General features: G+C 37.5%; 1 protein-coding gene across 12 annotated transcripts in view; it reads left to right on the forward strand.

Annotated features, from left to right (window-relative positions):
• The window catches only part of LOC103219792 (ankyrin repeat domain-containing protein 18A), a 52,774-nt gene that overhangs the window by 23,866 nt on the left and 1,226 nt on the right, over nucleotides 1-27,682 (forward strand). For 7 of the 12 annotated variants that reach the window (XM_073021419.1, XM_073021418.1, XM_073021423.1 and 4 more), the window contains 10 exons: nucleotides 356-1,273; nucleotides 2,865-3,014; nucleotides 8,694-8,806; nucleotides 11,015-11,144; nucleotides 19,423-19,704; nucleotides 20,304-20,515; nucleotides 21,865-22,087; nucleotides 24,458-24,503; nucleotides 25,669-25,722; nucleotides 26,818-26,873. In XM_073021419.1, the coding sequence (XP_072877520.1) occupies nucleotides 356-1,273; nucleotides 2,865-3,014; nucleotides 8,694-8,806; nucleotides 11,015-11,144; nucleotides 19,423-19,704; nucleotides 20,304-20,515; nucleotides 21,865-22,087; nucleotides 24,458-24,503; nucleotides 25,669-25,722; nucleotides 26,818-26,828 (2,139 nt within the window). In that variant the 3' untranslated portion in view covers nucleotides 26,829-26,873. Of the gene's footprint in view, nucleotides 1-355; nucleotides 1,274-2,864; nucleotides 3,015-8,693; nucleotides 8,807-11,014; nucleotides 11,145-19,422; nucleotides 19,705-20,303; nucleotides 20,516-21,864; nucleotides 22,088-24,457; nucleotides 24,504-25,668; nucleotides 25,788-26,817; nucleotides 26,874-27,682 lie in introns of those variants that run through there. The other 5 variants (XM_073021417.1, XM_037998659.2, XM_073021420.1 and 2 more) reach the window with 2 other exon arrangements.

The raw sequence follows: 27,682 nt of genomic DNA on the forward strand, positions 1-27,682 counted from the left end.
CAAGATTTTAATTTAGTCAAAATTTTTAACATTTAACTTTATGCTTTGAGTTTGTTGTAATTCAGAGAAAGGTTTTTCCAATTCTGATATTCTTAAAAATTCTCTAGAGAGAGTGTGTGTGTGTGTGTGTGTGTGTGTGTTTACTTTTATGGATTCATTGACATCAAATAAATTTGTGAACTTTTTGAAATGTATGCTAAGGTTCAAGGTTTTACTTCAACTTTTTCTCCAGTTTGATATCCACTTACAGCAACTTTTAATTCCATGAATGTACAGGTTGTTTTTTCACTTCAGAAATAACCATGACATGTTATTTTATTGAGTGCTAGCTAAAAATTTGTTTTGTTTTATTTAGGATTCTCAAAGTTATGGAAGAAAGAAGGATGTGATGTATGGAAATTACATGTTGAAGAGAGACATTGCCATGCTCAAACAGGAATTATACACAATAAAAAATGACAGTCTCAGAAAGGAAAAAGAATATTTTCAGGAAATTAAAAGTATTACAGAAATGAATGCTAACTTTGAAAAGAGTGTAAGACTCAATGACGAAATGGTAACAAAAACAACGGCCCAGTATTCGCAACAGCTTAATGAACTGAAAGCTGAGAATACAAGGCTGAATTCAAAATTGGAGAAGGAAAAACACAACAAAGCAAGACTAGAAGCTGAAGTTGAATCCCTCCATTCTAGCCTGGCCACTGCTATAAATGAGTACAATGACATTTTGGAAAGAAAAGACCTGGAACTAGTTTTATGGAGAGCAGATGATGTTTCTGGACATGGAAAAATGGATTCCAATATTTCTCAACTAACAGATAAGAATAAGTTGCTTACCGAACAACTTTCTAAAGCTCGGGTGAAGTTCAATACCTTAAAAGGTAAGCTTCATGAGACAAGAGATGCTCTCAAGGAAAAGACACTGGCTTTAGAAAGTGTACAGATAGACCTAAAGCAAACGCAGTATCGATTAAAGGAAATGAAGCAGATGCATCCAAATGAGGAAGCTAAAGAAAGTCAATCCTTTGGAAAGCAGAACTCTTTAGAGGAGAGAAGACATCAACAAGAACCTGAAAATCTATTGCTTGAACAACAACTAAAGGATGCTTATAAGGAAGGCAATAATAAAGAGATAGTCATTAATATCCAAGAAGACCGTCTTGAGAATGGAAAGGAAGATCTTACAGAAGAAAAAAATACGGAATTAACGAATGAATATAATTATTTAAAAGAAAAACTGTTTCAGTATGAAAAAGAAGAAGCAGAAGGAGAAGTAAGTATGAAGAAAACTGTTTTTAACCTTCTGGAAAGAAAATTTAAGCATTTCATTCTGGCTGTATGTTGAACCTAGTTCAATATAAAAATAAATAGATGAAAATGTGTTTACCATACTGTATAATTCCATTTACATGAATCATCCAGGAAATACATGTATAGGAACAGAAAGAAGATTAATGTTTGTGTAGAGCTGGGGCTGGAAATGGGTGTTGACTGCTAATGGGCATGAGGGATTGTCCTGGAATGATGAAAATGTTCTAAAGTTGGATTGTAGAGATGGTTGCATGATACAGTAAATTTACTAAAAATCTTTGAACTGTTTGTTAAAACAGATAAATTCTATAAATCATATTTCAACAAAGCTGTTTTAATAAAAATCATATTTCCACAAAGCTGTTTTAATACAAAACCAAAAAAAAATATGTTTGCTGTATCAGCTTGGAAACATACTTTGTTTCCAGAAAATAAAAGGTAGAACTGACAGATGCTTTCCTTTGAGTAAAGACATTATGTCACCTATGAAATTGTAGTAGATACAGAGCAATATTGATAAGGGAGGTAGTCTTATACTACTGAAATAATAAATTTAATGTCTTTATGTTGCCACATTCTAAGACCATAATGAAGCGGGTAAGTGGAAATGCTTGTACCTGAAATGTGTATTTTGAAATTAAGATTCAATTAAGTGAGCCACTTTGACACTTAATTCTAGATTTCCCAGATGAAGTGAAGTTTGTTGCTGTGTCTTGTGATGCTTTTCCCTCAGTGGCTCTCTCTTTTATGTATTTTGGTTGGTATAACTTTGTTTTGATTCATACCAATGTGACTTAAGTCTAAAAATATGTCAGTCTCACGTTATATATTTTTCTGATCACTTAGAATTTTAAAGACATCTACTTGTTATAAAATCACAATTTGGAATAAATGTCACAAATTTTAGCAAAAAAAAATTTGATATAATGTTCCCACTGGTAGGTATTTATAATTTATTGTGAATATTTTATGAATAATTAACTCATAATTTACATTTTAAGTCTCAATGACTGTCATTTATATATAACTCTTTCCCATACAAGGATACTTGTAGCTGTCTGTGATTTATGAGTTTGACATTGAATCCCCATTTTCAGACTAATGAAGGGTGGCAGAGTTCACGGAGAATGGGATGGAAGTGAGTACGGGACACAGATGTAGGAGCTGAGGTCAGGGAGGGAGTTAGAGGCCATGTTACCTAGCGCCTTGAAGGCTATTGGAATTTTACTTTTATTCTGAGATAGGAATCTGTTGGAAGGATTTCAATAGGTGATTGAATATGTGAGGAACTCAGGTTGAGTTGAGGGCCTAAGATGAATGAATAGTGGGCTAAATCCATCTGTCATGTAAGAGAATGATTTGGCAGGAAGATAACACCTTCTGTGTCCCTCACTGAATTCAGTAATAAAGAAGAATGTGTACATATGAGGAAAAGAAAGTGAATCTGTGTGTGTGGTAATAATTTTCAAAGTATGTATGCTGGAGTTAAATATTATTAACATAATTTAATAACAAGGCACTTTATAAAATTGGTAACAAAAATATTTTATCAGGTGATTGTGAGACGACTTCAAGAAGAACTGGCTGATCACCTTAACAAATTTTCTATGTCAGAATCTCCACTGGAAGGTACATCACATTGTCATATTAATTTGGATGAGACACGGGCTTCAAAGAAGAAATTATTTCAAGTAGGAAGTCAAGTATGTATGGAATTTAACATGTAGACCATTAATCTGTAGCTGGTTGAATAATATAAAGTGTTTTAGGATACTAATTTCAGTGGACAGCTTGATTTTGTAATTTCATTATAATTGATTATTACCATTTTATTATCTTTATAACGTACTTATTTCTTCAACTCTGGCTCTTGTTCTGACATTTTGAAAAATAGTTGCATATGTTTTCTCTTACAATGTTTACTCTTGGGAAAGTTGAGAATGATAAATCACTCCTCACAGAAAATTGACTTTTTTCCTGTTAAACAGTAGTTTTAGATAATTTCCTTATTGTCTTGGTGAGGCAAGCCAGATTGAATCAGAGGAGAATGTTTAATGGAATGTTGCAGAAAGTTGTCTTATTTCTTCACTTTTGTGAATGGACACAGAAGCTGTGCCTATTCATTTCATGGATTCTAGGTTAACTTGTACAGAAAGGTCATCATACTGTTCTTTGAAATGCACATGTTTTAGATTAATTCACAAACTACTTGAAAAGTTAGGCATTGCCTTCATCTTCCTTTCATTTAAAATATACTGTAATGGCATAAAAATATTCAGATCTGATAGAGCATGTACATCCAAAATAGAGAGCTGAGAAAATTATCTTGATCCTACCATGAGATTTTTGAAACAATTTCACTGAGAGATAATTCACATGTCAGACAGTTCAACCATTTAAAATGTACAACTCAGTGTCTGTTAGTATATTCACAGCATTGTGTAATCATCAGCACAATCAATGCTAGAACATTTTCACCACTCTGAAAAGCAACCCCACATCTCTTAGCCATGACTTCAACCCCTCTCCATGTCTCTCCACCTACCCCTACCCCATGTCTCTCCACCTACCCCAGTTGTAGGCAACCACTGTCCACTTTTGTCTCCATAGATGTGTGTGGTCTGCATATTTTATATACACAGAGTCATACAATATGAAGTCCTTTCTGACTGGCTCTTTCACTTAGCAGAATGTTTTCAGAATTTTATCCATGTTGTAGCACATATCAGTAGTTTATTCCTTCTTATTGTCTAATAATAGTCTATTTCATGGCTACACCAGTTTTCCATTCATTCGTCAGCTGATGGACCTTTAGGTTGTTTCCACTTTTTGGCTATTATGAAAACAGCTGTTGTGAACGTTCATTTACAGATTATTGTATGGATGTATGTTTTTATTTCTCTGCCATTGGACTTTTATCCTCAGCGTTAATTGGGCAGATGTCAGCCCCAGTTTTACCCATGCTGTCCTTCCTGCCTTCTCAGTTCCTGCTCATCTAGCCTCATTCATTCAGACCTGGCAGGCGATTTCCTCTTCATGAAGCTTTCTCTGACTATTCTTACTCTCACTGACCTTATATCTCAGCACTTGTTGCCCAGTCTGCAGAATAACTTAGCCCTTAATTTGACATGGCTTTTATTTTTGATGGAAGATAATTTTGTCTCATCATAAATTTGCTTAAAGGGAAAATAATATCTGACATGCATGTCACCTATCCTTGTATAAATTGAAAATATTTTAGCTTGGCAGCTTTTAGCATAGAACAAAATATACCATACCAATTATTTCTTCTTTGAGACATTAACACAGTAAGTCTTTTATTCTAAGTGTATTTTTAGCAATTAAATATGAAATTAAAACCAATTGGTCTAATAGAGGAGAATTGTTCAATCAAATGCTCATGTTTTTCTCAGTGTGAAAAAAGAATCTAAATTTGCCTTCCTTCACTATGTAGCCAAAACTGTATTTCTGGATGGTTGCCAGTTTGTCAGTTGAACAGTTCTGGCTGCAGCTTATCTGATGAATGATAGCACAGCCCCTAATCTGAGCGCTCAGTAGAGTACTCGTGAAAGCAGTGCCACAGCAACAGCTTCTGGGAGGGAATTGATTCAGAAGCCTTGATTTAGCAATAGAGTCCAGGGTTTTCAGCTCTGTGGCTCAGCCTGTCTCTGCTGGTCATGTCGGTTATGTACTACTCAATCCAGGAGGTGCTGTTTACATTGTAGTACGTACGTGACTGTTGCCCACTGAGTCATATGGAGAGAAAAGTAAGCTATAAATTATGCGCTCCCCATTTGCTGCCACTTTCAGTGGTGTGAAGAATGATTCAGTGCAGCTATAGGAGACCACTCCCATTGGAATGCCACCTGCCTAACGTGTACAATTGTCAAGATATAAAAAAGTAAAAATTACCATGCTAATAGCAAAGATTATCTGTAGCTCACTGTGTATTTGGACTCTTCTAAGTGCTTCTAAGCAAATCTTATCTGTAGCTCACCATGCACCATGTACTCTTCTAAGTGCTTCATGTCAGTCCCCGGTTTAATCTTCCCAACATCCCAGTGAAGTAGATGGTATTATTCTCTCCATTTCATAGACAAAGAACCAGAGACACAGAAAATTAATTTTCTCAAGTTCACATAGCTAGTATCTGGTAGAGCTGGGATTCAGACCCAGGCCTTCTGGCTTCTGTGTAGAACTGCTTCTCAAACCATTGCATGGAACACCTGGTTGGTGAGGTGGTTCATGCCAGTAATTCTAGCACTTTGGGAGGCTGAGGCAAGAACAGTGCTCGAGCCCAGGAATTTGAGACCAGCCAGAGCAATATAAGTGAGACCCTGACTCTACCAAAAAAAATTTTTTTAACAGATGAGGCATGGTGATGCATGCCTGTAATCCCAGCTACATTGGGAGGCTGTGGTGGGAGGATCGCTTGAGCTCAGACTATCAAGGCTGCAGTGAGTGGTGATCAAGCCATCGCACTCCAGCCTGGGTAGCAGAGCGAGACTGTCTCATAAATAAAATGTTTTTTATAGATTCCCATAGAGTTGATTTAGACATCAGGCATAGAATTATTAGCCACTGTGATGTCTGCCTTGGGAGTAAAACATATAATAAGGGACAGCTTTAAACCATCTCAGTCAATAGCTTCTAACTTTTCCAGAAGGTTCTTATTTCATGAGTTCCTAAGCAAGAGACTACCTGGATAAGACATTTGGTGGACACCATTTTGAGATGAAGAATCTCGATTAGGAGGAAGGGAGATCTCTACTTGACTGGAGCTTCCCAATGATATAGTTGAGTGTCCCCAGAAAGAAACTGTAGAACAAGATGTTCATCATGCCATATCTCTATGGAAAAGGAAATTCTTTAGAAGGAAACAAAGGCAAACAATTGATAATCTGATTCTCATGGGAAAGTTTTCATTATACAAGAAAAAAAGGGCTGGGTGCCATGGCTCATGCCTGTAATCCCAACACTTTGGGAGGCTGAGGTGGGTGGATTGCCTGAGGCCAGAAGTACAAGAACAGCTTGGCCAACATGGCGAACCCCTGTCTCTACTGAAAATACAAAAATTAGCTTGGCATGGTGGTGTGCAACTGTAGTCCCAGCTACTTGGGAGGCTGAGGCAGGAGAATCACTTGAACCCAGGAGATGGAAGTTGCAGTGAGCCGACATGACACCACTGCACTCCAGCCTGGATAAGAGACTGTGACTCTATCTCAACAAAAAAGAAAGAAAAAGAAAAAAAGGACAAAGTATAGTGGTCAAAAAAAGAAGAGAGAGAGAGAGAGATATGAAAGAGAGAGAGAGAGAAGGAAGGAATGAAGGAAGGAAAGAAGGAAGGAAGAAGAAAGGAAAGAAAGGAAAGAAAGAAAAAGAGAAAGAAAGAAAAAGAAAAGAGAGAAAGAAAAGGAAGAAAGGAAGGAAGGAAGGACAAAGTATACTGGTCAATATCCAAAGAAAAAGGAAAAAAAAAGAAAAGAAAAGAAGGAAAAAGGAGGCCGGGCGCGGTGGCTCAAGCCTGTAATCCCAGCACTTTGGGAGGCCGAGACGGGCGGATCACGAGGTCAGGAGATCGAGACCATCCTGGCTAACACGGTGAAACCCCGTCTCTACTAAAAAGTACAAAAAACTAGCCGGGCGAGGTGGCGGGCGCCTGTAGTCCCAGCTACTCCGGAGGCTGAGGCAGGAGAATGGCGTAAACCCGGGAGGAGGAGCTTGCGGTGAGCAGACATCCGGCCACTGCACTCCAGCCTGGGTGACAGAGCAAGACTCCGTCTCAAAAAAAAAAAAAAAAAAAAAAAAAAAAGAAGGAAAAAGGACAAAGTATACTGGTCAATATCCTAAGGGTGAGACAGCCCCCCTTCAAGATTAGAAAATAATACTATATTCAAAGTAACATCAATAAGAATCAACATAAAATAGACAAGATTCACTATCTACAAAAGTAATCTGCACCAAGTAGCAATGTATGAGTGTGTGGTTGAGAATATTGTCTATAATATGTGTACCAGAAGGAAGAAGCTTCAGTAAAAAGGTCAGAGTTGGAAATATATATTAGGGAATCCAGGTTAACCTTTGGAGATTTTAGGAGTTCTGAGAGAATTTAAAAAGAGGAGTAACAGCCGGGCATGGTGGCTCATGCCTGTAATCCCAGCACTTTGAGAGACTGAGATGGGCGGATCATGAGGTCAGGAGTTCAAGACCTGCCTGACCAACATAGTGAAACCCTATCCCTACTAAAAATACAAACGATTAGCTGGGTGAGGTGGTGGGCACCTGTAATCCCAGCTACTTGGGAGGCTGAGACAGGATAATCACTTGAACTCGAGAGGTGGAGGTTGCAGTGAGTGGAGATCGCGCTGTTGTGGAATCAGGAGGACCAGAGACAGACCTTGAGGTGTATACAGGAGGATATCTTTGTTAAGTGTATTCAGGTCCAATGGACTCAACTTTTGACAAACTGGGCCCAGAACAAAGACAGCACTTGACTTTTTTATGCACACTTCAGAAAGGGGGTGGGCTAGCTTGAAGCAGTCTTACAGTTAGAGTGGTGTGAAAGCACGGATACAGAGCAGAACAATTAATTAAATTGTGACAGGTTCATAACTCAGGGTTACACATGACCTTTGCCAAGCAACCCAGATGTCTGTTATCTAGGTTTTGCTCTAAAGAGCCATACACTGGTTTATCTCAAGTTTCACTATACAAAGTGATGAAGAGTAGATCTCTGGATGAGACCATGTGTCATAGAATCCAATGGAAGGGGAGAAACAGGATAATAGAAAAGCCACAAAAACTAAACAAAAGTTATTATTTGTTTATTGTAGAAAAAATAAACTTTGTTTAAAGAGAAATGGTAAAGAGACATGGAAAGACTAAAACCTACAGGTGAATACTTACAGAGAATGACAGTATTTAGCTCAGCCTGAAGATAGATGAGGATCAAAAATGAATGGGAACTAGTAAGAGTTTTCTAAAAATCATCTTAATAAGATGTAATTTAACTTGGAATATCTTAAACTATTAATGACAATGTTTCTAGAGCATCTTTAAAAACTAAAATGTAAATATAGCTACCTTTATTTTTTTTTTTTACTAACCCTTAGTATTTTATGTGTAAAAATTCTCATTTTTAACAAACATTTTTGGCAGTTTAAATTTCAGAAAAGATAATGATGAAAGTGTGAATCAATTTTAGCTGTTTTAAGAAAATGACTATTTTTGAAATCTGTCCTTATTGGCATCAGGTTTATAAAATGCACTTTATATACCTGCCTAAATACATATTATTCGTCAACTTATGAGAAATAATATTTTTAAGATAGAAGAGGGGCTCTAGATTTTGCAAAAATAATTTTAAACCCTTTGTTTTCAAGCCTGAAGAAAAACATGAAGAATTCAGAAAACTTTTTGAGTTAATATCATCACTGGACTATAATGTGGATCAAATAAGAGAGAAAAATAATAAATTAGAAGAAGAGACAACTGGGTATGGTTTTCATATTGTAGAACATTTTAACCATTTATTAATTGATTTAACTCTAACTTTACTTGACTAAAACCTAGATACAAATTCATCTTATGTCTGCATTTTCATAATTAAACGAATTCTATTTTAAAATGTATTTCAGAAACTCACAACACAACTTTATAGGCATGTGAGCAGGAGTCCATGACCCTTGCACTTTTTTGTTGGAATTATTAAAAAATCAAATTTCAGTATAAAAACACAATAACTGATGAAAAATAGATCTCTGGATGAGACCATATGTCACAGAGTCCAATGGAAGGGGAGAAACGGGGAGAAGTCAGCTAAGCTGCTATGGCGAAGTTGGGATGAAAACATTCATATTAAAAATATGTGAAAAAAAAGAAACAATGCAATCTCAAAATTTTTTTGAATGCTGAAACATTACACTTATTTATTTATTTATTTATTTATTGAGACAGAGTCTGGCTCTGTCACCCAGGCTGGAGTGCAATGACACGATCTCGGCTCACTGCAACCTCCACTTCCTGGGTTCAAGTGATTCTCTTGCCTGAGCCTCCTGAGTAGCTGTGATTACAGGAGTGCACCACCCTGCCCGGCGAATTTTTATATTTTTAGTAGAGACAGTGTTTCACCATGTTGGTCACGCTGGTCTCAAACTCCTAACCTCATGATCCACCTGCCTCGGCCTCCCAAAGTGAGGCATGAGCCATTGTGCTTGGCAACGTATTCTTTAATGGTTTTGAAAACAATAATGACAATGCTTTGGGCATGTGATGTCAAGTACACTCTTCATGACCTAGTTTGAATTTTTATTTCTGAAGATATTTTTGCTGTATTTGGTCATCTTTTCTTCCTTTTACAGTGTTCTTCTCTGCTGCATTCAAATTTTTTTAAGACCTATTTGTGTCATTCTCTAACATCAAAATTTATCTTGATATATAGCTTGTATTTTGTTTCTGCTTCTTTCTTTTGCTTTTAGATATAAAACATATCATGGAAATTTACTCATTTTACATGGGTACCTCCACTGTATACATGAAGTAGACATCTTATTAAACTTTTGTTTTACAGAAATAAATTATATATATGTATAAATATATGTATAACCTAAAGAAAAAGAGTAAAAGAGCATTCATGTTTTGATCACAGATTTTAAAAAAAAATGGAATGTGTCTTTGAAGTCCTGAACACAGCTAGTTTTCTATTTATTTACTGAGTACTTAAGTTGGTTCTCTGATTCTATTCAACATTTTTCTGTCATTGTCTTTGTCTGCATGGTTTTGTTTCTCTTTCATTTTGTTGGATTATGTCAGTAAAGATCTCTAGATCTCTTCTTCAAAGTCTTTAAATCATCACATATCTGTTTCCACCTTTCCTTTTTTCTAAAACTGCCTGTTTTCTTTTTCTCCTCAACTCAGATGTTAAAGATGTTTCCTTACTTCTCTTTCTCTACATTGAATGACCTTCTTGATGCTTTTTGTGTGTACTTTTTTTTCTTGTTATAGACTGTGGTCAACGGATATCAATGTATTTTTGTGTCTTTTTCAAACATGTATGTGTTTTACTTTTTTTAATCTTGGTTACTCATCTCTGGGTTATGGCGTATATTTACTAATAGGTTATTTTATCTTAGCATACCAAAATGGATGTGAATAGTTTATTTATAAAAAAGCTGTATGGTTAGGCCAGGTGTGGTGGCTCATGCCTGTTATCCCAGCAATTTGGGAGGCCAAGGCAGGTAGATCATTTGAGGTCAGGAGTCCAAAACCAGCCTGACCAAAATGGTGAACCTCATCTCTACTAAAAATACAAAATTAGCCAGGCATGGTGGCACATGCCTGTAATCCCAGCTACTTGGGAGGCTGAGACAAGAGAATCACTTGAACCCAGGAAGCAGAAGTTGCAGTGAGCCGTCATCACGCCATCGCACTTCAGCCTGAGCAACAAGAGTGAAATTCCATCTCAAAAAAAACTGTATGGCTATCGTATCACTTTACCTGCTATATATGCCATAAAATTTTTGTTCATATTATTTATCTAAGATTATAATTTCATATAGAATGTTTTCAAACTATGTTGAAACTGAGAGGATCATAGTTTATAGATTTGTTTCTTTGATATGCATTAACATAATATCTGTTTAAACAATTATTAAATATTTACTCTTACAAATACTTGACTTACTACTTATGTACATTTCTGCAGATATAAGAAATGCCTAGAAATGACAATAAATATGTTAAATGTATTTGGAAATGAAGACTTCAGTTGCCATGGAGACTTAAATACAGATCAACTGAAAATGGATATTCTGTTTAAGAAGCTAAAACAGAAGGTAATTTAAAAAAAATAATTATCTTAAGGTCTAGGTTACATGTGCGAGACGTGCAGGTTTGTTACATAGGTAAACGTGTGCCATGATGGTTTGCTGCACCTATCAATCTATCACCTATGCATTAAGCCCCGCAGGTGTTAGCTATAACCCAAACAGGCCCAGGTGTTTGTTGTTCCCCACCCCAAGTGCATGTGTTCTCATCATTCAGCTCCTACTTATAAGTGAGAAGATGAAGTGTTTGGTTTTTTGTTCCTGAGTTAGTTTGCTGAGGGTAACAGCTTCAAGTTCATCCATGTCCCTGCAAGGAGCATGATCTCATTCATTTGTATGGCTCCATAGTATTCCATGATGTATATATACCACATTTTTTTTTATCCGGTCTATCATTGATGGACATCTGGGTTGATTCCATGTCTTTGCTATTGTGAATAGTGCTGCAATGAACATACAAATACATGTATCTTTATAATAGGATAATTTATATTCCAACATAAGGTAATTTTAAATCAGTTTGGGGATTAAAATTATGTAATTTGGGGAAATATTAATGATAGATAAGCCCAAATTCAGCCATAATATGTTTAAGGAGGTTGATTCTGAGCCAATATGGTGACTGTGGCCCTGGATTACTGAATCTCAAGAGCTCTTGAGAATGTTTCATGAGACAGTCAGATTACAGTTTGGTTTTGTACATTTCCAGCAGACAGAGGGTGTAGGGAAAATCATAAATCAATATGAGGAAGGCAGACATTGGCTCAGCCTAAAAGTGGGACATCAAAAAGGAGGGGCTAACAAGTCATAGGTGGGTTTTGGGGATTCTTTAGGTGACAATTGGTAAAGAAAATCTGTTGTCTAAAACTGGAAATAGGTAGAAAGGAAGGCCTTAATTAAGATAAGGTGGTTACGGAGGTTAAGGTTCTTATTATGTAGACAAAGCCTCATAGCTGGCAGCCCTCAGAGAAAATAGAGGGTAAAAATATCTTTTCACACTTTAAATGCATCAGGCTCTTAGTTAATCTTCCCCAGATCTGGGAAGACCTAGAAGGGGAGAGATTGGGCTACATTAATGAAGACTTCTTACAGATGGAATTTCCCCCACAGAAGACAGCTTTGTATGGCCATTTCAATTTCTTGGCCCTGCAACAGCCATTTCAAAATATGTCAAAAATATATATATTTGGGGGTAAAATACTTTGATTTTTTTCAGCTTCTTCTCTCTGTGATGCTGTACCAGAATCAGGTTAGAAAGTAAGCCACATCATAAGAGTTAATAAAACCTATCTGATGAGATTTGATAGTTTGAAGGATGTGATTCCCAGACCCTTTAGATAGAAATTGGGGCAAAAGAATACAAGGTCTTTCTCCTCAATATAAATCTCTCAGTGCTTTAAGCGGTGAAAGATTTTTCATTTAATTTTACAGACTTGATGCTAATAAAAAGGATACTTTAAAATATGTATATATATTCTATACATCTTATAAGACATGCTGTTGATTCTCTTATGTCTTGAACCCTGGCCAGTGATCTGAAACCAAGCAGCCCATGTCTCCAGATCACTAGTATCAAATAAATTTCGGGGTGCAACAGGTTTATTGAGAAATAATTAACACACCATGCAATTCACTCATTTAAAATATACAAGTCATTGACTTTTAGTATTTTCAGAGAGTCATGCAATCATCATTACAATCAATTTTAGAACATTTTCATCACCTTAAAAACGAATCCCACATCATTTAGCCATCTTCTTTAGTTTTCCCTTCCTCCCTCAGACCTAGGGAACAACCCACCTTCTTTGTGTAGATTTGCCTATAAGCCTCTGAAATAAAAAGCAAGTGGTCTACTGTGACTGGCTTATTTCACTCAGCATAATTTTTCATGCTGCATCTGTGCTGTAGCAGGTATTGATGCAGGGTTTTTGCTCCTTAGTTCAGCTAAATCTGGGTTCTTCTCTCATGACCAGGAAAAATTAGGCACGTGGACACATTGAAGGGTGAGGAGGACAGAATTTATTAAGTGAAAGGGAAGCTCTCAGCAAAGAGAAGGGTCCTGCAAACAGATTTCCACCTCACAATTGAATACCAGGACCAGCACACATGAGCTGAAAAGGCCAGGCTCCTCCTCTGCATAAGGCGTGAATTCCTGGTGGCTCCACCCCAACCCCCCAGTGCATGTGGGCCTCTGGTCCGCTGCTGGCATGTCCAGGCAAAACCCTGTGCAGGTTCCCTTATCTGCACCAGATGTTTTGTCTGGTGTAGACACTTGTGGGCCTGGTTGGAGATTCTCCGGGGACCATGCTGTATCTGCCTAGGCATTTTGCTGTCTCCTGCTTCTATCAGTATCAGTACTTAATTTCTTCTTATTGCTAAGTAATATTCCACTGTATGGATACATTAAACATTTTATGTATCCATTCATGAGGTGATGGACCTTTGGGTTCTTTCCACTTTTTGACTTTATTAATAATACTGCTGTATAAGTAGTTGTGCTTGCATATGTTTTTATTTTTCTGGAGTATATAATTAATGACTGGAATTTCTGAGTCATATGGTAACTTCATGCTTAACCTTTTGAGGAGCTGCCAGTTTTCCAAAGTGACTGCACCACTTTACATTCCCAGCAGCATTGGATAAGGGTTTTAATTTCTTTACATTTTTCCTAACACTTATTTTCTCTTTTTTATTGAACAAAGATTTCATCTTGTGGTGTGAAGTGATACCACAAGGTGGTTGTGATTTACATTTTCCTAATGAGTAATTACATTAAGCATCTATTAATGTGCTTATTATCCATCTTTATATCTTCTTTGCAGAAATATCTATTCAAAATCTTTGCCCGTTTTTTAAATTGGGTTATCTTATTATTTATGAATTGCAAGGGTTCTTTCTATATCCTATATATGTAAGTCCCTTATCAGATATATGCTTTTCAAATACTTTCTTCTACTCAGTGTCTTACCTTTTCACTTCTCGATACTGTCTTCTCAGGCCCAGCAGTTTTCAATTTTGAAGTCCATTGAATCCATTTTTGCTTTGGAGTCAAGGCTAAGAAAACACTGCCAAATGCAGTCACAAAGATTTATACCAATGTTTTTTTCTGAGAGTGTTACAGTTTTAGCTGTTACAGTTAACTGTTTTATTTTGAGTTAATTTTTAAATATGGTATTAGGTGAGAGTCCAACTTTATATATATTTTTTTGCACATGGATACCCAGTTGTTCCAACACCATTTGTTGAAAAGACTATTCTTTTCCCATTCTGTTTTTTTTGTTAACCTTGTATAAAATCAATTGTAAATGTGCAGGCTTATTTTTAGATTATCAATTCTTAGTTTGTTTATGTCTATTCTTATACTAGGACCAAATCAAATTTAATGAAAAGGTTTTTTTCAATCATGTTGCATATTACCAGTTGTCTTATGTCATAATAAAAATTAAATGTAGTGAAATATCTTTAACTTCACCTTTTGTGTCTCAAAGGAGTCTGTGGCCAGCTTATACCTTACTTACTCTAAGACACGATGGCAAGTCAGGCTTACAAGACACACTTTATTTCTTTTTTTTCTCCATTTAAACCTTGAGTCTCTTATCCAGTGCCTCCCTCTATAGTTTCGTTTTCAGTAAATTTTGGTCACAGGATCTGCTGACATAGTCTACTGTTTAGTGCATTATGTTTTACTAATTCATTATAATTCATAGATCCATAGATATTTACCATCCAGGAAGGAGAAGTTTAAGTCTGAGCTGCCAGCTTTGCTCAGTGGAAACCAAGTGAAGTCATCATCTTCCAGTTCGCAGATCCTCTTGCCACGTGGTAGCTGGTTCTCTTGAGTAGCACTGTAGCTAATCCTTTTCTTGGTGCAGATCTTGCATTCTCAGAAACCACAGTTTCTGTATTGACCTCCTTTGACTGAAACAGAGATGCACAGCTCTGCTTTCTAGCTTACTAGAGGATTCTTGGAATAAAAAGTTTAACTCATTCCAAGAAAAGTTTTAGGAGTGCAGCAGTTAAAAATCAGGTAATATTCAGCAATTTATCAGAGACAAATGGTAGATTGGTATTTTGAATTTCAAAATTTCAGAGCCAAGTTGTGTGCTATAGAGAAGCATTGTGGTATAACATAGAGATGGGATCGTCTTAACTTCTCCATACAAACAGGCTTGGAGTAAAGGAGAAATTGCATTTGATGTCTTAACCCTCAAACCTCACTATGTTTATTTTACTTCTGTGAAGTCTAAAAATCATTCCATAATGTTCTCCTTATTTCCTCCTCATTGAGAAAAAGGAAAATGAAAATTGAATACTAGATTGATTAATAAATACTCAAAGCCTCTTCTCTTTTTTCTTTTTTCTTTTTTTTTTTTTTTTTTTTTTTTTTTTAGATGGAGCCCTGCTCTGTCACCAAGGCTGGAGTGCAGTGGCGCAATCTCGGCTCACTGCAAGCTCCACCTCCCAGGTTTGCGCCGTTCTCCTGCCTCAGCCTCCCGAGTAGCTGGGACTACAGGCGCCCGCCACCACGCCCGGCTAATGTTTTGTATTTTTAGTAGAGATGGTGTTTGACCCTGTTAGCCAGGATGGTCTTGATCTCCTGACCTCATGATCCGCCCGCCTTGGCCTCCCAAGCTGGGATTACAGGCGTGAGCCACCGTGCCCGGATCAAAGCTTATTCTTTTAGAACTTTCGTTAATTGAAATCACGTAAATATCTGATTGTGGTTATGTAACCAAGTATTTCCAGTTGTTTTTCAAATCATATGTCTTCTTGCTTCGCAGTCTTATTTCCTAACTTGAGGGGAAATTGTAAGGAGACACCCTTGCTTTGTTATCAGAGTTCGTAATTGAAGGGGGTTTTAGTAAAAGTTCCTCTTCAGCAGCTTATGTCTCTCTCCTGGTTATCTGCTGCTTCTCAATAATGTTTGTCATCAATAAATTAATCTCAACATTTATTAGATCCTACTTTAAAGGAGAGTCTTTTCTGCTGTATAAGTTATGTTTATTGTTGTCTCTTTTTAAAACTTATTTTTCTAACAATTACCCAGAGATTTTTAGCTTAAAAGAAAAACATTTATTTAGTTCATGAACCTGTGGTTTGGAAAAAGCTTGGCCAGGACAGCTTGCCTCTGCTCCCCTCAGCTTCCCTAGGAACAGCTGATCACTTGGGGAAATGGCATCATCTGAAGCTTTGCTCACCCATGCGTTTGATGGTTGATGCAGGCCATTGGCTGGAACCTTGCTTGGGGCAGGCAGCATGAACACTGACACTGGCACTCCCAGGCTGTCTCTGTGGCCTGATCTCTCTCACAATCTAAGGGCTGAGTTTGAAGGGAAAGCAGTCTGAGATAGGGAAGCCACATGGTATCCCTTTTACTGCGTTCTATTCATTAGAAGGAAGCCAGTAAGGGTGGCCCATATTCTGTTCTTTTGATGGGATAAATATAGCTTCTCTTCTGTTTTAATTGACATGTATATACATAATTTTGGGCTATACATGTATATAGTGCGTAATGATCAAGCCAACTGACATATTTACTAGTTCAACTATTTCTCATTTCTTTGAATTGTGAACATTCAAAATCTAGCTTTTTAAAAATATACAATAAATCATAGTTAACCATATTTGCCTACAATGCCACAGACCACCAGAACTCATTCCTCTTATCTAACTGTAATTCTGTATCCATTAACCAGACTCCCATCCCCTACCTCTATGAGCTTTTTTATTGTTGTTAAGAGACGAGGTCTTGCTAGTGAAGTCTGGTCTCCAGGCAACTGTAGTCACCCAGACTAGAGACAGTGATTTGATCATAGCTCACTGCAGCCTCAAACTCTTGGGCTCATGTGATCCTCCCACCTCAGCCTCCTGAGCAGCTAGGATTGTGGACATGCACCATTGCATTTGTCTGATTTTTCACTTTGTAGAGATGTCTCTCTGTGTTACTCAGCCTGCTCTGGAGCTTTTGGTCTCCAGTGATTCTCCTGCCTTGGTCTTTCAAAGTGCTAGGAAATTACAGGCATAAGCCATGTTGCCCAGCCCTCAATTATTCTTTTCTTTTTTTTTGAGATGGAGTTTTGCTCTGTTGCCCGGGCTGGAGTGCAGTGGTGCGATCACAGCTCACTGCAAACTCCACCTCCGGGGTTCACACCATTCTCCTGCCTCAGCCTCCCGAGTAGCTGGGACTAAAGGCGCCAGCCACCACGCCCAGCTAATTTTTTGTATTTTTAGTAGAGACGGGGTTTCACCATGTTAGCCAGGATGGTCTCGATTTCCTGACCTCATGATCCACCTGCCTCAGCCTCCCAAAGTGCTGGGATTACATGTGTGAGCCACCATGCCCAGCCTCAATTTTTCTTTAGCTTCCACCCGAGTGCGAATGTATGGTATGTATCTTTCTGTGTCTGCACTTAACATAATATCCTCCAGACTGATCCAAATGGCCACAAATAAGAGGATTTCATTTTTTTATATGGTGAATAGTGTTCCATTGTGTATGTGTACCACGATTTTTGGTCCATTCATTTGTTGATAGACATGTAGGTTGATTTTTTACATCAGTTGTTGTGAATAGTGCTACAATGAACATATGAGGACAGGTATCTTTGTGATCTATTGGTTTTTTTCTATTGCCTGAATACCCGGTAGTGGGGTTGCTGGATCCCTCAACAGTTCCATTATTAGTTTTTTGAGAAAACCTCATGTTGTTTTCTAAGTAGCTTCACTAATTTACGTTCCCACCAACACCATGTAAGAGTTTACTGTTCTCTGAAACCTCGCCAGCATTTGTTATTTTTTGTCTTTTCTATGATAGCCATTTATTCAAAATGGAGCAAGAGTATATCACATTGTAGGTTTGATTTGTATTTCCCTGATGATTAGTGATACTGAACATTTTAAAATATATTTATTGGCCATTTGTATTTCTTTTTTTCTTAAAAAAAAAAACTAATCAGATCTTTTGTGCAGTTTTGAACTCAGATTATTTTTTATACTGTGAGGGTGTTTGAGTTCCTTGTATATTTTGGATATTTACCTTTTATTAGATGAATAGCTTAAAAATATTTTCTTCCATTCTACAGGTTTTCTCTTCACTCAGTTGTAGTACTGTTTGTCTATTGTTTGTTTTTTGCCTGGGCTTCTGATGTCTTACCCATAGAAATCTTTGTGCAGACTAATGTGCTGAAGCATTTTCCCTATCTTTACTTATAGTAGTTTGATAATTTTGGGCCTTACATTTCAGTCATCAATCGATTCTGAGTTTATTTTGCTATATGGTGTTAGATAGGAAGCTAGTGTCATTCTCCATATGGATAGTTTTCCCAGTGCCTTTCATTTGAAGAGGGTGTCCTTTCCCTAATGTATGTTCTTGGCACCTTAGTCCAAAATCAGTTGGCTGTAAATATGTGGATGTATTTCTAGGTGCTGTATTCTATGGCCTTTACCCCAAGAATCATTACTTCTTAAAATGCAATTCAAATTAGTGTGAAACATTTGCAGTTTAGGGAAAGGCTTATGGCATCAGAATCCTTATTTACAAGATTCATTATTTTGTGGTTTTTTGAGATATGGTCTTTGTCATCCAGACAGAAGTGCAGGGATGTGTTCATAATTCACTGCGGCCCTGAACTCTGGGTACAAGCCATCCTTTTGCCTCAGTCTCCCAACTAGCTGGGTCTACAGGCCTGAGCCACCACACCTGGCTAAGTTTTTAAAATTTTTTTATAGAGATGAGTGTCTTACTATGTTGCTCTGGCTGATCTCAAATTCCTGGCCTCCAGTGATCTTTCTGCCACAGCTTCCTAAAGTGCTGGGATTACAGGCATGAGCCACCAGACCTAGCCTAGAGTATCATATTATTTTCAAAGTCTTATTCTGAGAGCAATTTATTGACTTTGGCCTAAATAACTCAATGTGATAGCTCTGAAACTTTTTTTGACAAATTTTGGGGAGTGACCTTGAGGAAGGGGTTGGACACTCTTCACTGAGAGACCACTCAGTGCCGTTTCAGGAGGAACAAAAACGAATCGTCGGAAAAATAAAAAGATCAAGCGCAGGCGTTCTGTGGCAAAGATGATGATAGTAGAGCGTGTATTTTTGTGACTCATGGTAGCTTTAATTTTGCTCTTAAAATTCTGAGTAATTTAAGGGTTCACATTTGAAGACTGTGCTACATTATTGATAACATGTTATTGCAAGTAAATGCATTTCAAAATTTGTTACTGGTTTTGTATTAGATTATTTGCAGCCTGCTTCACTATCAAGCTTTATTATTTTATTCATGCAGTTTGATGATCTTACGGCCGAGAAGGAAGCTGTATCTTCAAAATGTGTCAGTTTGGCTAAAGACAATCAAGTTCTTCAACAGGAGTTTTTATCTATGAGAAAAATACAAGAGAAATGTGAAAAACTTGAGGAGGATAAAAAGATGTTGGAAGAAGAAGTATTAACTCTTAAGACACATATGGAAAACAATATGGTAGAACTTGGTAAAGTACAAGAATATAAATCGGAGCTAGATGAAAAGACAATGCAGATAATAGAAAAATTAGAAGAAATCCATTTACAGGTTAGTTTTTAAAGTCAGGTAAGTTTATCTGTAATGTGCTTGCATTTGTTTCACTGCAAATTATATTTTGGATATGTATATATTGTGTTTCCTTTGCCTCTCTTACAGCAATTTGCTTTGTAGAGTTCTAGAAAACAAGTGGCATCTTTTTTTTCTTTTAAATATTTAAATTTGCATTATTATTATAACAAAATCAGTATTTCAAAGTAATGATTCTCACTGTAGAGTCATTTGATGATTAAGACCAGCTGGCATAAGATAAAACTGTGATTTAGAAATTATGTGATACTTTTGGATTGGTCTTAAGCTACGTTGTTCATTGTTCACTTTTTAAAATTATAAATGGATTCTATTACTTTTTATAGGACCAGATTACATTAATACTAACATAATTATGATTTCAAATTTTTATAAATCAGATTTAATTCTGAATTCAGTTATTAGTTTTGTTGATATTGCTGATAAATATTTTAAGCTTCAGCCTCTTTTTAACATATTCAAAATTGCTCTTTGAATCACCGACTCAAAATGAAAGGCAGCAAACATATGGTAATTAGGTTATAATTGTTTTAAAAGTGTATTCTTTTCATTTGTTTTAGGAACAAGCAAAATATGAAAAACAATTAGAGCAGTTAAACAAGGATAATACGGCTTCACTAAATAAGAAGGAACTCACACTTACCGATGTGGAATGTAAATTCTCCAACATGAAAACTGCTTATGAAGAGGTTACAACTGAATTAGAAGAATATAAGGAAGCCTTTGCAGTAGCATTGAAAGCTCACAATTCCATGTCAAAAAATTTAACGAAGTAAGTCAAAACACACTAACAGAAAATGAATTAAGCTCATTAATTTGTTTTGAAAGTATAATTTTTAGTGAGATGGCTTCAGGAGATCAGTAGGAAGTGACTGCTAATCTGATAATGTAATTTTGGAAAACAATGTTAGTAAATAATCTTACCTTTAAAATGTTCTTCAAGTATAGTTTCTGTCTCTATGCTCTTTTTTTTTTTTTGCTTTTGTATGGCTTTTTTCCCCTGAAGTCTCATGCAGTTACCTTGACCTGTTAGTTTTTTTCACTAAGTATTTTTGAAGCTTTATAATTAATAAAGTGATCTTGTTATAAAATTGCCAGAATTTCCCTAAATAGAAATATTAAAGAGTTTATTTTTTGGTAGATCACAACCTAAACCCAAAGTGTCGAGTTGTGCTTCTACTCTGGGCACATCCTGGCACTGAGGCAAGAACTGTTTTTGATTGTGATCTTTAGTATTATCACTAGAGGGTGCCTCAAGAAAGACTATTTGTGTAACATTTTCAAGGAGTTACAGAAAGTCGTCCTTGTGAAATATGGAATAATTATCACAGGAATGAAAAGAAGTGTAATCCACAAGGTGGTTAAAAGAAAAACACCTTGTTCAGCCCGAAGGGGTGTGTGGAAGGCAGAAAGAACAAGCCCCACCTGCAGTGCCTTGGTCACACTGCTGGGGGCTAATTGCCTTCAGAGATGCTTTAGTTCTCTTTGATCACCAACGAACCAATCTGGTTCTCCCCCAGGAGTTGTTGCTCTGAGTTATTCCTCAGTGCCAAATACTTAAGTGTTCTTAGATAATGGGTGAAGTGTACAAGGGTGAAACCTGAAACTGGTTTACTAAACACAAGTATTTCTAGATTATTTTTGTTCATTTTAGTTTTCTTAATCTACATTCTTTAAGGAGTACAACATGATGTTTTGATATAATTATTTATAGTGAAGTCATTCTTATAGTCAAGCAAATTAACATATTCATTTTCCCATATAGTTACCCTTCAAATACAAGTATTTCTAAAGGAATCTCTAGAATCTTACAAGTAGAGCTATTTTAGAAGGCAGCTGGGTTACCTGTTGAGCTGTACATCACTGATAACCATTTCTTTTCCCTGTCGACTTTGAACTTCTTGCTCAGTAGAAATCACTTTACAAGCAATATACTTATTTAGAATGATTTTAAAATTAAAATTGCTTACAAGAGGTAGGCTCTCACACATCTTCTTGTGAAAACACTGTTTAGTGGGTAATTTGGTTTACTCTCAGGGCAACTGTTTTAAAAATGCAAGTCGTTAAGAATCATTCAAGGAAAAATGAAATACTAAGCATTTGTCTTTGCTGTCTTTACAGATCGAATAAGAAAATAGCAGTGATCAGCACCAAGCTCCTTATGGAGAAAGAGCGGATGAAATATTTTCTCAGCACTCTTCCTACAAGGCCAGACCCAGAGTTACCTTGTATTGAAAATCTTAATAGTATAGGACTCAACAAAAAAGATATTTCCAAAACACCCGTAAGAATTCCTACTTCAAACCCACAGACTTCAAATAACTGCGAGAACTCCTTGACTGAGGTTAGTTATATGACCATTTCTCTTTTGGGTTTCATTTCTTTAATATAATTCTTATTTATAATTTGGTGAAATACTGAGTTGTTCTGTTGACTTATGCATGTTAAGTAAAGATTATGATTAGCTGTGTTAACGCAGAAAGGAAATGGGAACTTTACATTTTTTAATTCACTGGAGCTCTCATTTTCAAGAGATACCCATTTGCTAAGTTTATTCAATAAATGTGACTAAATTGGCACATTTAAAATTTCTTTAAAAGCTGCATTGAAGTTAGGTTTTAGAAATTGCATATTATTGCCTACTAACTGACGGTATACTTTGAGATGCTTTGTCTTACTCTACTTGATTGTAGTTTGTCTGTGGTTACATCACTTTTTTTTTTTTTTTTTTTTTGAGACGGAATCTTGCTCTGTTGCCTAGGCTAGAGTGCAGTGGCATGATCTCAGCTCATTGCAACCTCCGCCTCCTGGGTTCAAGTGACTCTCCTGCCTCAGCCTCCCGAGTAGCTGGGACTACAGGTGCCCACCACCACACCTAGCTAATTTTTGTATTTTTAGTAAGGATGGGATTTCACCATATTGGCCAGGCTGATCTCGAGCTCCTGACCTTTGTGATCTACCCACCTCAGCCTCCCAAAGTGCTGGGATTACAGGGTGAGCCACCATTCCCAGCCCATACCACTTTTAAAGTTTCTTTGCACCATCTTAACTCTTCCCACCCATAATCACAAGTGAATGACTGGCAACCAAACACTTAACCACACATAGATATTTATTATTTAATAGAATCCAAAATAAGTGCATTTTATGAATTAAATAAACAAAACACTGAAAGATTCATTTCCATTTTTCTGTTAAAAGCTTTGTGCTTGGCCAGGTGCGGTGGCTCACGCCTGTAATCCCAGCATTTTGGGAGACTGAGGCAGACAGATCACCTGAAGCCAGGAGTTTGAGACCAGCCTGGCCAACATGATGAAACCCTGTCTCTAATAAAACTACAAAAATTAGCCAGGCGTGGTGGCAGGCACATGTAATCCCACATGCAGCAACCCCATTGCTATACTAGGGGTATACCTGAAGGAAAATAAATCATTGTAACGAAAAGATGCATGCACATGTATGTTCATTGCAGCACTGTTCACAATAGAAAGACATGGAGTCAATCCAGGTGCACCCAAGGATTGGGTGATTGAAAATCCAAGGTAGATTGGAAAATTCCATATACACCATGGAATACTATGCAGTCATGAAAAGAACAAAGTCTTGTCCTTTGCAGCAACATGGATACAGCTGGAATCCATTATCCTGAGGAAACTAAGGCAGAAACAGAAACCGAATATCTTGTTTTTACTCATATGTGGGAGCTACACATTAGGTGCACACTGGCGTGAACATGGGAACGGTAGACACTGGGAAATAAGAACGGGGAGGGACAGAGTGGGCCAGGGTTGAAAAACTACTTCTTGGGTCCTGTGCTCATTACCTGTGTGATGGGTTCAATTGTACTCCAAACCTCAGCATCCCTCAATATACCTTTGGAAGAAACTTACACAGGTACCACTTTAATTTAGAATACAAACTAGAAAAAAAAAAAAAAAAGCAAGAAAAATTTACTATAAAAATTTTTTTCTATAAGTAAAGAATATAAATTTCTTTTTAAGAAAAAATTTATTGAAGTAAAAAATTGGATTGAACTTTTATAAAGGACAGAGTTTTGCTAAGAATTTCAAAGCAATGCATTCATTGCAAAATATGACTTTTGTTGTTTAACTTTTTTTTTTCTTTCTTTTTTGAGATGGAGTCTCGCTCTGTCACTAGGCTGGAGTGCAGTGGCACGATCTCGGCTCACTGCAACCTCCGCCTCCTGGGTTCAAACGATTTTCCTGCCTCAGCCTCCCAAGTAGCTGGGACTATAGGCATGCACCACCATGACCAGCTAATTTTTGTATTTTTAGTAGAGATAGGGTTTCACCATGTTGGCCAGGATGGTCTCGATCTCTTGACCTTGTGATCTGACCACCTTTGTCTCCCAAAGTGCTGGGATTACAGGCATGAACTGTCTTGCCCTGCCATTGTTTAACCTTTGTACTAATAAAACACCACCTTTCTAAAATTATGTATAGCCAACAGACCAATATTATCTATTTTTGTCAGATTACTCCAAACAGCATTACACAGATACATCCCCTATTATCTAAACTGAAAATAAGTAGAAATTTTACTTTATTATGTGATTATTTTTCTACTTAAGCAAACTTCATGTTATGTCTAGCCACTAAAAATACTAAAGGCCACATTTTGTAAGTGATTTATTATTCTGATAGATAATGTCTCTTGTTTAATTTAAACATTTTTTTGTTTTTACTTATTTTAGGTGGAGCCGGACTGTGTAGAACAAATAATTAGAGAAACAAAGAAAAGTATGTTGCCAAAATTTATTAATTAATTAGGTTTATTTTAGTAATAAAGTGTAAATAGCAGATGGCATTCCTTTTCATTGTTGGGTTAGTAGATACTATGTTCAGTGTCTTTTTCTTACACACATCTAATGAAAGATGTGAAAACAAAAACTTTCACAGTGAAGAGTATACTTATGCACCATTAATTCATCATGTTCCATAGCTTAAAAAATTCCCAAGAAATGTATCCATCTCTTTTTCACTGACTCTACAATTTCTTCACTTTTGCCATCCTCATGGAACTGTCAGCCAGCACACTGAAAGGATTCTCCGAAAACAAAGGCATCATCAAGTTCTCAGGGTTTTGGTAGAGATTGAAGGCCAACAGACCTCAGACTCATTTAGAAATACTTAACTGAGCAATAACCCTTCATAAGCAGTGGCTTGACAGGTGATATTTTAAATCTCCTGTCGTTTACTGTGTCATTGACTTACATCTGTTCTCTAGAAAAGTTCCCAAATTTTCACCATGAAATAGGAACACCCATGTCAATGTAATTCTTGTCAAGTTACTCAACCTTGTCTCTCACCACTTACCACACTCTGCCCTTTGCTCTAGCACCAAAGTGGACGGAGTAGAACTCCACCGGGCTCTTGATCACCTCAGGCTCTTTACCTTTGCCTTTTCCCTCTATCTGGCAAGTTTTTCCTTGTCCTTCAGGCATCAACCTATGGATCTCCTCCACCAGAAAGCCCGTGATATTGACACAAAAGTGGGATAGGTGCCCCTTCTGTGTGTTCCAGTAGTGCCCTGCTGTATACCTGTCATGGTATCTGTGACTCTCTATGGACATTGCCTGCCTGTCTGTTTTTTAGGTTATAGCATATGACTATTGAGAGGTGGACCATGCCATCTTCATCTTGTAATTCCAGTGCTAGTTTCAGTACCTTAGAACGTGGCTGTTGAGTACATGAATGAAGAATGAAAAAGCTGTGATATTTAACCACAGTTAGAATTTATGCTATGTGTAGATTATTTAATAGTAATTTTGGATTGTAATTGTACATACATATTTCTCATTCTTATTAACTCTGATAATGTTCTCAACTCTTTACATTTTAAACTCACACTTAGTTAACTGAAATGTATTAGGCAAAGAACATAATTCTTTCTTTTTCTTTCCAGCTTTTGCTGTGTTGGGCACTTGCTCCCATCTACTTTCTTCTCTAGAATCCACTGGTAAGCCACATCTAATGAAGAGAATATTTAACCAGGAAATCTTAAGGAAAAGTTGTATGATTTAAAAGATAATAAAACTTTATTACTGGGCTACTTACATGAAATTTTGTTTCTCATAAAATATATAACATCACAATCTTTACTAAATTTTTCATGTACTAGAATATTTCTGTGTCATATGTATGTTGAAAATTTATATGGTATTTTAAATGACATTTTTTAGCCTTCTTAAGTTTTAAGTGGATCTTGCAAATGAACACCAGTATTATTGGGTTAGGCATACTCAAATTGCCCAAATGTCAGCTGTTTAAACAGCCAAACAACCAAGTCATCATTGATACTTTAGTAAAGGTCATCAAAGGCTTATTTGCATTTTACAGTTTTTATTACTCTATATAGTAGGAGACTTAAAGAGTACCTGCCAGATTTGTCCATACTAATGTTATGATTTTCAATGTGTAGTTCAACCATATTTTGTGTGGAAATACTTTGAGGCTCTGTAAATATTTGGTTACTCCTCAAAACCCATTAGATTTAGCATTTCGTGGGTGACTTGTTACCAGATGATTTTCTTGTTCTCTTCTTTGTTCTACATGGAGAAATAACACCAATAAATAAGACGGGGTGCAGTGGCTCACAACTGTGATCCCAGCACTTTGGGAGGCCAAGCCAGGCAGATCACAAGGTCAGGAGATCGAGACCATCCTGGCTAACAAAGTGAAACCCCATCTCTACTAAAAATACAAAAATTAGCCAGGCATGGTGGCGGACGCCTGTAGTCCCAGCTACTCAGGAGGCTGAGGCAGGAGAATGGCGTGAACCTGGGAGGTGGAGCTTGCAGTGAGCCGAGATTGCGCCCCTGCACTCCAGCCTGGGCAACAGAGCAAGACTCCGTCTCAAAAACAAACAAACAAAAACAAAGAAAGGAGAAGGGAAAGCTCATGATTCTTGTGCTCCAGTTCCCCAAGATTAGGCCAGTGGTAGACATTTCAAGCTGCCTTTATGTCTTTTTGATTTGTCCCTGTTACTCTGTCGCACTTTTTAACTTTCCGGCATAAAATGTTCTAAGCTAATCTTGTATTTTCTCTGCCCCAGGGCCGGAATGAGTGATTTTTCTTAGAAGCAGAGTTGGAGCCACCGAGGAAACACAGGTGAGCCCTCCCCAGCACACACTTACTAGTCCCCAACAGAAGAACCACTGCTGCATCCACTGAGGTACCAAGAAACTAGCGAAGGGCCTTCTAGCTGTCTGGGGACAATCCTCATGTGGTCTCTGGATCAGCCTCAAGGGTTCTGGATTAGTCTCTCTGCAACCTCCGTGCTGTGTGTCTAGATCAGGGCTCTGCGGGAAGGGCCTGGGAGACCCAGAAGAACAGGGTGTCTTGCCTGCCAAATGTCCCTTCCTTCTTCCCACTCTGACACTCAGGAATAGGCTACATGGCATGTCCAGGCAGTGCCAGGTCACCTCACTATCTCCTTTGAGATGGGCCCAGAGGGCCTAGGGGGGCAAGTGTGAAGCTGGGTACCTGGAGCCTGAGGCTGACTGTCCCTCCCTGTGTCTTGGAGGAGAGGCCTTGGGGCCCAAGAAAACCCCCAAGGCCTGACCTCTGGGCACACATGCAGGGAGGGAGGGTCTGTGGGCTGATGGGGGCATTGTAATGAGACTTTGAGCACCACTGCTCAGGGGCCTCATCAGTGGACCATGGTCAGAGATGACCTGGTCAGTTGGGACCTGATCAGCAGAGACCTGGTTAGCAGTGGCCTCCTCAGTGAAGGCCTCACCAGTGGGGACCTGGTGACCTAGTCATTGGAAGCCTAGTCAGTGGAGACCTGGTCAGTGGTGGCCTTATTGGTGGGGCCTGATCGGTTGAAACATAAACTATAAAAAACTGGTTGGTGGGGTCGACTCAGTATATTAGGGGCCTGGTCAGTGTGGGGCCTTAGTGGCTTGGAGCCTGGT

Source organism: Chlorocebus sabaeus, chromosome 12 (assembly GCF_047675955.1).
Source record: "Chlorocebus sabaeus isolate Y175 chromosome 12, mChlSab1.0.hap1, whole genome shotgun sequence".
Lineage (NCBI taxonomy): Eukaryota > Metazoa > Chordata > Mammalia > Primates > Cercopithecidae > Chlorocebus > Chlorocebus sabaeus.